This window comes from Pyricularia grisea, assembly GCF_004355905.1.
Source record: "Pyricularia grisea strain NI907 chromosome Unknown Pyricularia_grisea_NI907_Scaffold_7, whole genome shotgun sequence".
NCBI lineage: Eukaryota > Fungi > Ascomycota > Sordariomycetes > Magnaporthales > Pyriculariaceae > Pyricularia > Pyricularia grisea.
This window is the reverse complement of record NW_022156720.1, coordinates 2,628,508-2,641,994: the sequence shown is the minus strand read 5'-3', so window position 1 is coordinate 2,641,994 and position 13,487 is coordinate 2,628,508. Positions and strand designations below refer to the sequence as shown.

Here is a 13,487-nt window from a genome sequence, read left to right as displayed (position 1 = left end):
TAGTGGGGTTGACAATTGGGTTTCTGGTGGGGCTAACATCATTCCCTGTCAGCTTCCGAGGTTTCTATGCCTAGTGTGGTAATGTAAGCCCGTAGGTAAATTCAAGCCCAATTTTATGAGATTCTTTGGACGCGCTCCGGAAGTTTTTGTCCACATGTTCACTTGGTTCTTGAGATCTGTGACGAATACATACATACTATCAAAACCCGTCATTAGCTACGTTGCGCGCTTGACAAAATGGCCGCAAGACTGAGCCTAAGGGTGCGAAACCGCTCCAAGAAAGGCGGCTTCAAGCGTCTGCCCGAGTCCATCGAGCTCCCCACCGACGCTACTGTCGAGGATGTGAAGCGCGCCGTTGCTAAAGAGGCCAAGGTCTCAGATTTCAACCGCATAGGCGTCCACGACCCCAAGACCAATTCTATCCTCAAGGATCGCAAGGCCCTAATCAAGGATCTGCCAAATGTTTTGTCTGCTGGAGAGGTGCTGGTGAAGGATCTGGGTAAGGAAGAAAAGAGAAAAAAAAAAAACACCCTAGACATTGTTCTTTTGAGGATATCATTTGCTAACAGCTGGCTCTTTGCACCGGTCATGCAGGTCCCCAAATCGGCTGGCGGACGGTCTTTTTCATTGAATACTTTGGCCCGATCCTTTTTCACTGCATCTTCGCCGCAGGTCGAGACTACATCTACCCCGCGCTAGGCAGCTATCCCGGGTCCGCCTCTGGCAAGCCTTTGCCGGCCTTGACAACGATCCAACAGCTTTCATTCGCCCTTTTCATAATTCACTTTATGAAGCGCGAGGTGGAGACGGTCTTCGTCCACCGCTTCGCGGCCAACACGATGCCGTTCTTTGCCCTCTTCCGCAACTGCTTCCTATACTGGGTGTCAGCTGGCTTGGCCTGCAGTTTCGTCTTTTATGCGCCGGCCAACTACAGCCTCTTTGGGGGTGTTCCTCTCTTCCAGGATATCGCTCGCTCGGAACTGAGCGTGATGGACTACCTAGGCCTTGCCCTCTTTGTTTACGGCGAGGTCTGCAACGGCATCGTCCACCTCCACCTCGCGAACCTGCGCGCTCCTGGTAGCACCGAGAAGGGCATTCCCTCCTGCGTTGGGAGCAGCATGGTCACATGCCCCAACTACATGTTTGAAGTCATAGCTTGGGTCGGCATGATCTTGGTCTCCAGGTCGTGGACAACCCTCATCACTATCGTTATGGGTGGCTACTACATGATGATCTGGTCGATACAGAAGGAGAGGGCGCTGAGGCAGCTGTTCCCCGACAAGTACAAGAAGAAGCGTTACACTATGCTTCCTGGTCTCATTTAATATGCATGGCTTGACAGTGTTCAGCTTTAGTCTGACCACTCTGTCCGTTGTTATTTATTCGTTTCCAAGATGTTCTCGTTGTTGGGAAATGCCTATCGGTGGCTTGTGCGTTTGAAAAAGAGGTCATGATTCATTCTGACACTTCAGGGAGGTCAATTTGGAGCAGATAGAGGTGTGCAAGGTCAACTCCAGGTTGAAACAATTTGTAGTAGAATATTGTATCGTTGCGTAATCATAATGTCGTGAGTCGTTGGACTTTTAAAAGCAAGGAAATCTCAAAAAGAAAAACGTTAACATGGTCCAAGGAAAGACCAGTTGCTTATTGTGCAGGTGGACACTCCTCGACAGATATTGTGGTACTCTGTTGGTCAACCCATGCATCTGAAGAATCCTCGTGCTCTTTGATCAGAGAGTCCTCGGGCAATGGTACCTGGCAGGCTATGTCGATGTCTACCGGCGACCAGTCTTCCTCGGGAAGTGGTATACAACAGGGATCGACAAAGGTTGTTTTCGATACTAGGGGGTCGTCATCATTGTGATGCTGCTGTATGGGCTGAGACATGCCCGGAAGTCCTTCTGGTCCGTCAGGAACTTTCAGAGCGTCTCCCTGTTCTCGGTTGCGGGGGTTGGCATCCGGCACTTCTTCACCATCGTCAGCACTCCCATCCCAGTCGCTCCCCCCGCAGTCCGAACAGCACTCTGAGCACCGACAGCTGCTGCAGCTGCCCTCGTCGCTGTCGCCCTCCCTGACCAGCCGCATCGTCTCCTCGACGGCCAGGAAGCGCTGCTCCAGCAGCTCGGTCCAGTTCTGTAGGTCGCCCACCTCCCTCAGCTTCCAGCTGACGTCTTCAACCACCTCCTCGAGCTGGCGGTTGGCCTGGCGAAGCGAGCCGGTGGCGCGCACCACGTCGGCCTGCTGCTTCTTGATGACGCGCTCGCCGCGGTGCAGCGCCGTGGCGCGGGGCACGAGCTCACGGTCCAGAATGTTTGCCATGGAGGCTTCGAGAGCCGCGCGCGCCTCGGCGACATTGTTGGCTTGTTGTTGTTGTTGTTGTTGTTGCTGCTGCTGCTGCTGCTGCTGCTGGTACCCGGGAGACGTCGGCGACGTCGGCAGGCCAAAGTCCGGAGGTCGCCTGGCCGAGGGCCCCGCCGCCACGGGAGGAGGGATCGAGGCCTGCACATGGGCCCTGGACGACGCGCCAGTCGCGCTGGCCAGCGTGGTGGCTGTGCCGCCGCCCTGTGATCCGCGGAAGCCCAGCTGTGGCCACCAAGTCGGGGCGGAGAATACCGACGACGCCGCGGATGCGGACGGCGGTGGGGATCGGGATGTGGAGGACCCTGTCCTGTCTTGCGTCGTCGCCGTCGATGCGGCTGATGACGGCACGGTCGCGTCCATCGCCTCGGTCCGTGGGTGTGGTGACTCGGACGGTCCCGCAGTAGAGGCTATATTTACGGACATGCTTGCTGTAGATGCCATGGCTGCTTTCAAGACTGCTGTTACGTCCCGTCGAGGCTGCCCTCGGCTGGTGAGGTTGCGAGTTCTGGGTAAGGAAAACACGAGGTTTCTAAAATATCGGCGACAGTAAAGTGCTTAATCAATTATAGTTACTTCCGCCGTTCAGATCTGGTAGACGAATCCTTAGCCTGGAATGGGTACACAAACCGATGTCTGGGACATGTGGCGGCCGAGCGGGGTTGCTCCTCCAGGCTTGCTTCCCGCCTAGTGAGTGAAGTCAAGCGAACAATACTAGCTGTGAAAGTGAAAGATCACCTGGGTAGTGGCTTAGGGGTGGACGGGATTAGGTACCTAGGTAGATACCTACCTGGTAAGTTGTCAAAAATTCTTGTACAGTTCAATTAAAATCCGAGTGTAGCCGGTCAGTCCATAAAAGCTGGTGAAACTTGAATGTAGTGTAGTCATTGACATGTAAACAACGCTCGCTGTGCATGGATATTTCAACTGCTTTCAATAACGATTGGGAGTGGGGGAAAGGATTCATTTTCGCCCAAAACTACCGTGTCGAGTAATTATAATGTTCAGGTTTCAGTGTCTGCAGTCACCTAGGTCGGTACCTAGTTAGGTAGGTAGTTATGCTCATTTACCAACTATGCCGTGTCGTTTATTCATAACGAAGCCAACGTCCGCTCAGAAAACTATTTACTAAAACTATATCTGGGGTACAGCCTTCAGTATGCTCAAATTGGGTATCCAAAAAAAAAAAAAAAAAACTCTTGCTATGATCATAACGCTTCGTTTTCTGTTTATTCATACACCCAGCCCTATCCATCAAATTAAAGTCGGTCTGCACGTGGGTCCTGCAAAGCCTTCATTACTGCTGATTGCACTCGGGCCAGCTCCTTGTCCTTCCGCTTATACATTTCGGCCAGTTCCCGGTACTTCTCCTTCCAGTAATCGGCGGATTCGGTGCCATTCGGTTCCATAGAGTTGGCCGAATCGGTTCCTGGCTTTGGAGTAGTCCCGCCTGAGGTGCCCTGGCTTGCCGATGCGGCCATCACCTTGGAGTCATTTGATCGTGACGCCTTTGGAACAGACGCATCAGGTTCTGAGACCACATTCCGCCTCAGGTCTGCCGGCTTCCGCCATGTATCATGTCTTACTGTTTCCTGCATCTCGAAATCCCCCTTCAGGTCACCGAGTTGCAAAAGCCACTTGCAACTGTAAAGAGTCTCCTCTTCCCGCTCCTCAACTACTGTGATCTGCAATGATGAGGTCGTCATGAGCACCTTGCCACCGGCAAGAGCAGATACATTGAGCATGAATCCAACCTCCGTAATTGCAGCGTCCAAGAGGCTCTGGATGACCTTGCGGACTATAGCAAATGCTTCGTCCACACTGCAGCTAGGCAATCTGTTGCCGTCCTTGTCCCGCCAGATTCCAGTCATGATCTCGTGCGCGAAGAAGCCCTCGAGCTCGTCCATGTTGGTACGGTTGCTAAGGTCTTTGAAGCAAACTTTGGGCTTGTCGTTCTCGCTGGTGCTGGGGTCCGGCCGTGGTACGGATGACGTGACTTCTGGCGTGAGCCGCACGCTTGGAGCCTGTGGGATTTCGGATTCCGATACTTCTGGTCGCTGAACCGATGGAGCAGGCGTCTGTCCATTGACCATAACGGTAGGCGGGGGAGGAGTTGCTAATCGTACCTCATTCCCAACCCTCTCGGGAACATGCAATGAAAGTCCCTTGGGCTTCTCTAATGGCCGAGAAGACGACTGCGGGCCGGGCTGTGGGTGCAGCTGTTGCTGCAGATCATGAATCGAAAGAGCAGTATTCAGGGCAGGAAGGGCTGGCGGAGTAGCATCGGGTGCGGGTGGCGTTTGGGATGCTTTAGACTGGGGCATTTCGTGTGTCGTTGGCAAATCGCCACGGCTCCAACCAAGATCTGTATTATTATTACTTGTTGGCCAGTTCGGCGCGGCCGAGGTTGGTGTGTCTGTGGGGTAAGCCGAGGCGCCTTCATTGTTTGACACACGACTGTTGGGAGGCCGTCCGCGTGTCTTGCCACTCGTGCCTTGGCCGCTCTTCCAGGCCGACGAGACCACTTTTGGCCCATGCCGTTTGTGACCGGTACGGCCTGCGCGGCTGGGTATGATGGCTGACTTGGGTTCATCAGCCCAGAACTGAGCTTTCGTAGAAGGTGTGATTGCTGACCGAGGGTGCGCCGATAGTGGAGGTAAATCGTTCGTCCAAGCTTGGCTGGTAGTTCCTTGCACGTTCCTCAGGTCACCACCAAGATTGCCAGGCAGAGCTGACCAATGGTCATGTGTAGCGTCTGTCCGATCGGCAGTTGGCGGACATTCGTCCATCTCGATCCTGGCTACCTTGGCGGGCGATTCTCCTGACTCGTCGTCATCCCGTGCCCTTCTGCCCCTTCTGGGCCGTATATGAGGGAGAAGGGCGCGCAAAGCCATGTCATCCTCGGGCGCCACGCCGTCCCGGGAGACATCAGTGATGGGAGTTCCTTCTGGTGGTATTTCCATGAAGTATTCGTTTTCCTCGCCGTAGAGATAGTTGAAGAATGCATCTACATGCATAGACTTCATCCAGCGCTTCAGGCGCACCGCGTACTGTTGTATCTTTTGGGCGCTTTGTTGCTTCTCGGCCTTGGGACGCTCGACACCAAGACGGAGAGCCAGGTCGCCCCAAGTCTTGACCTCGTCCCGTTCATTCAGCTTCCCAATAAGCTCGTACAGAGTGTAAGTGCTAAAAGTCTTGCCTTCACTCTTGGGTGGCAGCCAGAAGGCTTCCTTGAGGGCTGAGGGGTCGGTGCCGGGGGGCACTGCTGGATTGCAATAGAATATGAAGCTGACATAGGCGTCGCCGATGGTTTCATTCGTTATTGCGTGCCGGGAAGGAAGAGACAGCCTGCGTGCTGCTGCAGTGGCCGAAGTAACCATAGCTCGTGGCGTTGGAGCGGCAGGCGATAGAAGACCTCCAGTGGTAACAGCGGTGCTTGTTGATCGCTGTAGCATGGCACTGTACGAAGCGGTCATACCGCCGTGAGCAAGCGAGGTGTGCGTGTTTGGGTGACGCAAGAGGCCGCTATCAGGCATCAACTCTCTTGATAGGATACAGGGAGGTAAACAATCCCGTCTGAAGATGCTTCGGGCAGAGTTATCGGGAGGGACTGAGACGCTAAAGGGCGTTTAATGGGATGACTCGCGCACGTGTATAGGACTATGTTTTGGCGTGCGGTTCCAAGAGGGCTGAGCATCGACAGATATAGAGCCCGCAGTCCATCCCCAGAGACTGACAGATATGGAGATGCGCTGGGAATCAATTCATCGGCATCCACCCAAGACCCCCGGGATATGCTACCGACGGGTTGCCAGCCTTTGGGTAAGGGACCTAACAAACGAGAAAGTCGATAGACGCTCACAAGCGTCCCGGACCGGCAGTCAGGGTCCAGTTTAGGGTAAATGATCCGGGTTTAAGGCCTTATGTCGGAGGTCCCGCGACGACACCAGGCCCCAAAAAGAAGGATTGTTTCAATTGAGGGGATGGCTGTACTATTCGTTCCCGCAAACTCGAAGGGGTTTGCGGGGATATTGGGTTAAATCAAGGTTCACAGGCTGGCGGTCTGTATCACCTCGTCTAGCCTTGAATTGAACCAGCCCAGCTACATACGAGAGGAGTTTGCTGTTGAGGGTGGCAGGTGGCGGGTGGGCGGGTTGCGCACTGTACTACCGCAAACAGCCGTGGTGGTGGCCTTGTTGATTATTTTTTTGGTACTTTGTGTTTTCAATGAAGTTCAGGTCATGTCCGGACCGACAATGGTGATGGCGGGGATGCCGGCGAGAAGGACGCGTCGCGATTTTAGGGTTTCAACTTTTATGTATGTGTGTGTGTGTGTGTGTGTGTCTGTTGTGTGTGTGGTGCCTCTGCAATCGAAATCGAAATCAAAATCAAAAGCGCAAGCGATGATGCCAATGAGTCGCTACGAGACCTTTCATCTCCGCAGACAGCTGTCCGTCAGTACCTTTAGGCTGCCACCCCAAGCTTGCTTGGCTCAGGGTCGGCCTCTGGGTGGGAACTGCGGCTGCAGGAGGTGACGGCAACGGGTAACGGAACCAAAAATAGCACTTTCAGATTGGCTCATTCAAGGGTTTGCAAATGGTCCGGGTGGTTTCTCTGTGTCTGTCTCCATTTCATCCTCATTTCTCACTCCTCCTCTCCCTTGCTGCAGGAGGGGCGGCTCGGGTGCTCATGGGATTGGTGGTGTTGGAGTTGGATGCGACTTGGCATCTGGGTTAGGGTTAAGATACTAACTTAATAACTAACCTTGCCATCTCTGAATATGGGAGAGAAATCCCCATTCATATGGATGAAACCAATCTTGTACGGAGGTTGTATGTAGGGAGTAGGTAAGCGGGCGTAAGATACCCAAGGTACTTACTTACCTTTCTATTTGGTGTGAGATCAACCTAGAGACCAGAATACTTTATTTGCCCAAGCCTGTGTGGGTTACTTTTTATTTTATTGCAAGTACGTACCTTAGGTAGTAATGCAACAACGGTTGGACATGCCGACCCGCCCGAGACTCGAGTCAGTCAAGACACATCAAATCACATGTAAAACGACAGCTACTGTAGGTACCTACCAGTTAATTACCTTGCCACCTACCGGTGGTGAATGGCCTTACCTTGATAGAGGTTCCCTGCGTGCAGCTCTGAGACTCGCCCGGTCAGCAGCGGCTTTAATTTCATCATTGCATCTTTTGAGAATAAATAGATGAAAGCGTTCAACAAAATTTACTATTATAAGTAGGCCTAGCTAGAACTAGGTAGTTTCTTTTTAGGATCAGACAATAGAGCAGATTCAAAATCCCAGTTTGCAGACACAATTGGCTCACCAGTGTTATATCGGCCAAGATACGGATAAGAACCTAACAGGCTCATTTAGTGAATCCGGCTCTTGGGTCCCATGTGCTGCGCAAACTGCATGAACGCAGCCGGTTACGTTAAGCCGAAGCCGGGGAAGTGGAGCAGCCACCAAAAAAGCTGACTTGGTGTGCGCTCTGCGCCCTTAGATCGGACCTCGGTTTGAACTAGGACACCCGACCCCTTGGTTGCCAGACTAAGATAGACATTGGCTGGAGGGGCACGTCACAGACACATGCCATTAAACAGGAGATTCATGATGTTTACATCGTTAGCTGCACTCCCAGCCAGGCCGGGCGAAGTTTCAACGCGCCGGGTTTCACGGATATTTTGACTCGCTTTTTTCTTGTTTGCTCTCGGTATTAGCCAACAAAAAAAAAAAAAAAAAACTCCACGCCCTCTCTAGTTCTACACCAAAGGATCAAGACTATTTTTTTTTTTTATTTTTTTGTATTTTTTCCTCCAACAGCGCGGTGACGCCATTTTCATCTCACGATACTGAAACTAGTATAACAAAGTGCAGGCTCCATACTTAAACCTTTGTTCTATCTGCAAGATGGTTGCCGCCTCGAAGCCTGTCATCCCCCAGAACGACAATGTCGCTCACGCACTCGCCGGCGCAGGAGGGGGTCTCCTATCCATGATCCTCACGTACGTCTGATATTATGCGGCTAGTCTTTTGCTTCTTGACACCCCCCCGCATGCACGCGACAGGAACATTGTGAATTCTCGATTTTGCGTCTCATTTATGGGCACGCAATCACAAACTGACATTTTATCTCTGTGAGATTTCCTGTAGTTACCCTCTGATAACCATCTCCACCCGAGCACAGGTCGAGGCCAAGCAGGCCGACTCCAAAAAGAGCGCGGGCGCGTTCCTCGATGCCGTCCGCACCATCGTCGCCCGCGAGGGGCCCTCGGGCCTGTACGCCGGTCTCTCGTCGGCCCTCTTCGGCATCACCGTAACCAACTTTGTCTACTACTACTGGTACGAGTGGACTCGCGCCTTTTTCGAAAAGGCCGCCGTGCGCGCCGGCCGCGCCTCGAGCAAGCTCACGACGGTCGAGTCGATGTTGGCCGGCGCCCTCGCCGGGTCCGCCACCGTCCTCATCACGAACCCCATCTGGGTCGTCAACACACGCATGACCACGCGGAAGCAGCAGGTCGCCAAGGCTTCCGACGAGGAAAAGGCCACAGAGGAGGGCCAGGCCGACGGGGCAGACAAGGCGGAGACAAGCGTCGTCACGGCGCCCAAGGTCGAGCCCGCGCCGGGGACCATGGCCACGCTGTTGGCGCTGTTGAGGCACGAGGGTCCCCAGGCGCTGTTCCGTGGCGTCATGCCGGCGTTGGTCCTGGTCATCAACCCCATTTTGCAGTACACGCTGTTTGAGCAGCTCAAGAATGCGGTCGAGAAGAGGCGTCGCGTCACACCTACCGTGGCCTTCTTCCTAGGTGCTCTGGGCAAACTGTTTGCGACCTCAATTACGTACCCCTACATTACCGTCAAGAGTCAAATGCACGTTGCCGACAATGGAAGGAAAGAGGGCATGACGCAGGCTATCAGGAGAGTGATCAAAGAGGAGGGGTATGCCGGACTGTACAAGGGTAAGTATCATCTGTTGATTTTGTTCGTTTCTATGGCATGGTTTCTTTTGCTAATATGTTTTGTGTGCGTTTTGTTACAGGAATTGGTCCCAAGGTCAGCCAGAGCGTTTTGACTGCAGCCTTCCTTTTCGCTTTCAAGGACGTTCTCTACGAACATACGGTTAAGCTCCGTGGTACAGTAGCGCGGAAGTAGCTTTGAAGGTAAGGTTTAGAAATTAAAGCGTTGCATACCAATAGATTGCCTTATATCATCATGCCATTCAGTAGTTGATTCTTCTGCCTCGCGCATTCGTATTATTTGATACATGTAGAGAGTCCGCAGGACCCCTTGTCATGTTAAAAAGGTGATCATTCCGTAATCAAACCATCGCCAGTTCATATCACATCAGTGTAGTGCGGGTACTTGTCTGATGTCGACTTTGTAACTCATGTGGTATGATATAATATGATGTGCTGTGACTTCGGCGCCCTGGCCGGCTAGCTCGCCTCTGTTCCCACCGGTTCCGGTCGTTGAGAAAACACCAGCTTGTATCTGACGATCTCAACAACCTCTAGCTCGTCCCCAGCACCGTCCTTCTCGTGGGTGTCCTCACCCCCATCCCGCATCTCAACCTCGTCGTCCTCCACATCACCCTTCCTCCGCCTCCGAATGATGGCGACGGGTCTCGGAAGCTTCTTGATCTCGCCGGTGAGCCTCTGATTGGTACCGACGTATAGATAAACACGCTTCATCCACGACCCGCCATCCTCCGACTTGCCAGCCACGTATTCGGGAAAGTCGAGTCGGCCGACCTGGGTGATGGTCCCGGGGGCGAGTTCACTCGCTGATCCCTCGCCTGTGTTGATTGAGCCCTGGAGCTCGAGCAGAGCAAGTCCTGTAGGTGTATGTAGGACGGGAGGTAGCGGATTATGTTGTGGGCTTTTCAATGGCTGGCGGGGGTGGAGCGTTGCCGTTGACATTTTTTTTTTTGTTTTTTTTTTTTTTTCTTTTCTTTTCTCTTCAACTTTTTGTGATGTTACAGTAGTGTACTGATGGGCTTGAGGGGGGTGTTGTGCAATTTTTTCTTATGTTGGACATGTATTTCTTGCAAAATTGCTCGCTGTGAGATAAATGCGACAAATTTCGATTATGGTCAATTAATGAAAAATGACATCTCGAAAATTACAATTCGACAGACGATGTATATTTTTATTCTATCATGTATCATTTCCAAAATCACCCATGGATTTCTTCTACGGTTCTGTACAGGTACTCGATTGTTTCTCCTTTCCTCTTTTTACCGCAAGGCATTTGAGCGAAGTACTTTCTTTTATTTTTTTTTTAGTTTTACTAATTTATTCCTGGCCCTTTTTTACGTTCATACTTTCTTTTACTTTTTTTTTTCTTTTTTTTCTCTCAGGGTTCTCTAGTTCTAGTCTTAACCATAGAATCAACGGAATTCTACCATTTACATACATTCAAGTACAGCAACACATTGGATACATATCGGCAACTATTAATAATTATTATTTATAGCCATGTGAGACATTCGAAGCCACGGCAACCACGATAGTGAAATAAATCACATATACAAAACTCGTCGTCGCACGTGCCTCATATAAACATAACTCTCTTCTCTTTCTCCCAAAAGTGCGCTTACTGCACACTGAAGCGGTAGCTGGCCTGCACGACATAAGGGTCGTCGCTGGGGCCAAAGATCTGCCTCTTTTGACGTCCCCAGCTGGGCTGGTTGATGGCGTCAATGTAGTCCTGGACCTCAAGCACGACGCAGCCGTACTGGGGAATGGTACGAGGGAATTCCGGGTTGTCGTTAATGCCCTGGGTCTTCTTGAGCGGCATGGTGCCGTCCTGGCCACCGCACGAGTACATCTGGAAGGCCTCCTGGTCGGAGTAGATGTCGAGCTTGATGCCGGACCAGGCTGAAGACAGGCTCGCCACGGGTTCGCTCTCGCGCCAATCGAAGGGGCCGCTCTGGTCACGGTTGACAAGCCAGCAGTTGTCTGTGGGTGATCACAGAAAAATGTTAGTTTAGTTTACATATTGAAACGCTACTAGCCAAGGCTCAAAGACCTCTCATTTTTGGGAGGGATTTACCGTATCCGGTGCAGTTGTAACCGCAGTTGCCAAGCAGATCAGGAGAGGTCATGTTGGCACCAATTTGCTTGGGAGCGCTCCAAAAGTCGTTGACAGAGTATCGCTGGTTGGCCAGAATGTCGCCGGTCGGGATGAGGATGTTGTCGACAGCAACCCTCTGGCCACCATACGGCATGTGGAAGGTGTGGTTGAAGATGGTGTTTGTCTCGTTGTTGGAGAAGCCATCAAGGTTCCAGTAGGTGTGGCTGGTCAACATAATGGGCGTCTTCTTGGTCAAGGAGAGGGCGATGATCTTGAAGTCCCACTGCATGTCCTTCAAGGTGTAGGTGACATACGACACCACCTCGCCAGGGAAGCCCTGCTCACCATCAGCGTCGTGGATGGAGAAGGTGATGCTGTCGTTGGAGTGCGAGACAACGGTGAAGTTGCGCCAGTCCCACCCATTGGGACCTCCGTGGAGGGTGTTGAGCCCCTCGGGGAACTCTGCAGTCTTGTGCTCGTTGGGCAGAATCTTGTACTGCACACCGTCGATCTCAAAGGTGCTGTTCTTGATGCGGTTCGCATACCTGCCAGGAATACCACCAAAGTGATCATGCTTCTTGTCCTCGGTGTAGAAGGTGGCGTTGTCAAATCCCGTGACGATGTCCCTTTCGATGCCATGCTTGTCATGGATCATCAGATTGGCTATCGAGGCTCCGTACGGGACGAAAGCCGCCGAGATGCCTTTGCCATAGATCCAGTACTTCCCATCCTTATCAGGCTTCGGTGTCGACTGGGTAGTGTTTCCGCTTGCCTGTGCTGCACAGAAAGGTGCCAGCAGGCCGGCCAAAGCAAGTAGACTGCCTCGCATGTTGACGATCAGATGAGTCTGCTACCTATACAGACTGACTAAGAGCCGGTTTCTTTTGAGGAATTGGCTATGGGCTCGGGCTCAGTTAGGGCCAATTGACTTTTTAGGAGCGAAGTGGGCGGGAGACCAGGGAAAGGAGAGGCTCGACCGCCGAGTCAAACGGACGTGCAGGTGAGATGCATTTTATACTTGGACCAGACGTGGATCTGCACATATTGCTAGCACCTCACCTCGAGGGTAGTAGGTTGATTCAGGCGATTCGTCACGGTGTATTTTACTCCGAGCGGGGAAAGTGGAAAGCTTCCAATCCCTGCCCATACCACATCATCACCGGGTAACATTTTAACAGGGGAAAGAAAAAAAAATGTAAGGCTCGAGGCGTCGTTTTCTTCGGGGATCGTCACATACGCTCTACGTGAGCATCTGTTAGAACAAGAATTACCTAGGCAGGTACTACTACCGAATGTCGTATGAGGCACCTCGATTCCCCACTTCGCTTCGCTTTGTTATTTGGGGTAGGTTGCATTCATCCATAAAAGAGAAGCTTGTAGCCTTGTAGAACTCGCAGTTGGCAGGACAGGCATTGTACTGGTTGGCATGAACTACTGTAGAGTATACTTTTTAGTCAACTTAACCGAATTTTTGCTTGTGGTTTTAACGGGTAATATTGATCGACCCCGACCACAATTTCCGCGTCATGGTCATGGTCTACTTTTCTCACTGTCAGAGTTTTTTTCCCTGTCAGAAAAAAAAAAAAAAAAAAAAAAAAAAAAAAAAAAAAAACTCGAGTCAAATGTGAGTGTCCAACCGTGAGCTAATTAGCCACGGTCATGTACTCAGTAGTCATGTACGGATACCATACGGATACAACTCCAGTCCCAGAATACATCCTTGCCCTCGAATCGTTTGTTTATACCAGACCTGGTAGTTATTTACTAGCTCTACTGCCTTTGCTTTTGTTGCTCAGAACAGCCGAGATTGCCTCCGCAACAATCGCCCCAAGAAATCCGTCCAATGGAGTATGCTTCTTTGAACAGGGCATACCAAACAGCCGGGATTCAAGATGTTGGATACCGCTAGTTCGGCACGAGAAGGATGATGGAACGGATCACTACCAAATAACACCCGAAAAAAGAAAAAAAAAAAAAAAAAAAAAAAAAAAAAAAAAAAAAAAAAAAAAAAAAAAAATAGGCGAGGTGTTGTTACATTCACTGAC

The 13,487-nt window shown here is 51.6% G+C and overlaps 6 protein-coding genes across 6 annotated transcripts; 2 read left to right on the top strand and 4 right to left on the bottom strand.

Moving 5' to 3' along the window:
* Positions 1-131: 131 nt before the first annotated feature.
* Positions 132-2,459, top strand: PgNI_09805 (uncharacterized protein). The gene is made up of 2 exons (XM_031129787.1): positions 132-499; positions 595-2,459. The coding sequence occupies exons 1-2, from the start codon at positions 238-240 to the stop codon at positions 1,323-1,325; spliced, it is 993 nt and encodes a 330-aa protein (XP_030978090.1). The 5' UTR covers positions 132-237; the 3' UTR covers positions 1,326-2,459.
* PgNI_09804 (uncharacterized protein) lies at positions 1,645-2,802 on the bottom strand (the record flags this gene model as incomplete). Its single annotated transcript, XM_031129786.1, has 1 exon — positions 1,645-2,802. The coding sequence occupies one exon, from the start codon at positions 2,800-2,802 to the stop codon at positions 1,645-1,647; it is 1,158 nt and encodes a 385-aa protein (XP_030978089.1).
* Positions 2,803-3,617: 815 nt separating this feature from the next.
* On the bottom strand, positions 3,618-5,894 carry PgNI_09803 (uncharacterized protein; the record flags this gene model as incomplete). Its single annotated transcript, XM_031129785.1, has 1 exon — positions 3,618-5,894. The coding sequence occupies one exon, from the start codon at positions 5,892-5,894 to the stop codon at positions 3,618-3,620; it is 2,277 nt and encodes a 758-aa protein (XP_030978088.1).
* A 2,195-nt stretch (positions 5,895-8,089) lies between these two features.
* PgNI_09802 (uncharacterized protein) lies at positions 8,090-9,583 on the top strand. The gene is made up of 3 exons (XM_031129784.1): positions 8,090-8,372; positions 8,521-9,326; positions 9,407-9,583. The coding sequence occupies exons 1-3, from the start codon at positions 8,278-8,280 to the stop codon at positions 9,517-9,519; spliced, it is 1,014 nt and encodes a 337-aa protein (XP_030978087.1). The 5' UTR covers positions 8,090-8,277; the 3' UTR covers positions 9,520-9,583.
* A 220-nt stretch (positions 9,584-9,803) lies between these two features.
* On the bottom strand, positions 9,804-10,286 carry PgNI_09801 (uncharacterized protein; the record flags this gene model as incomplete). The annotated part of the gene is made up of 1 exon (XM_031129783.1): positions 9,804-10,286. The coding sequence occupies one exon, from the start codon at positions 10,284-10,286 to the stop codon at positions 9,804-9,806; it is 483 nt and encodes a 160-aa protein (XP_030978086.1).
* A 560-nt stretch (positions 10,287-10,846) lies between these two features.
* PgNI_09800 (uncharacterized protein) lies at positions 10,847-12,606 on the bottom strand. The gene is made up of 2 exons (XM_031129782.1): positions 11,422-12,606; positions 10,847-11,327 (listed from the first exon to the last, which is right to left on the bottom strand). Exons 1-2 carry the CDS (start codon positions 12,269-12,271, stop codon positions 10,963-10,965), a joined length of 1,215 nt encoding a protein of 404 aa, XP_030978028.1. The 5' UTR covers positions 12,272-12,606; the 3' UTR covers positions 10,847-10,962.
* Positions 12,607-13,487: the final 881 nt, after the last annotated feature.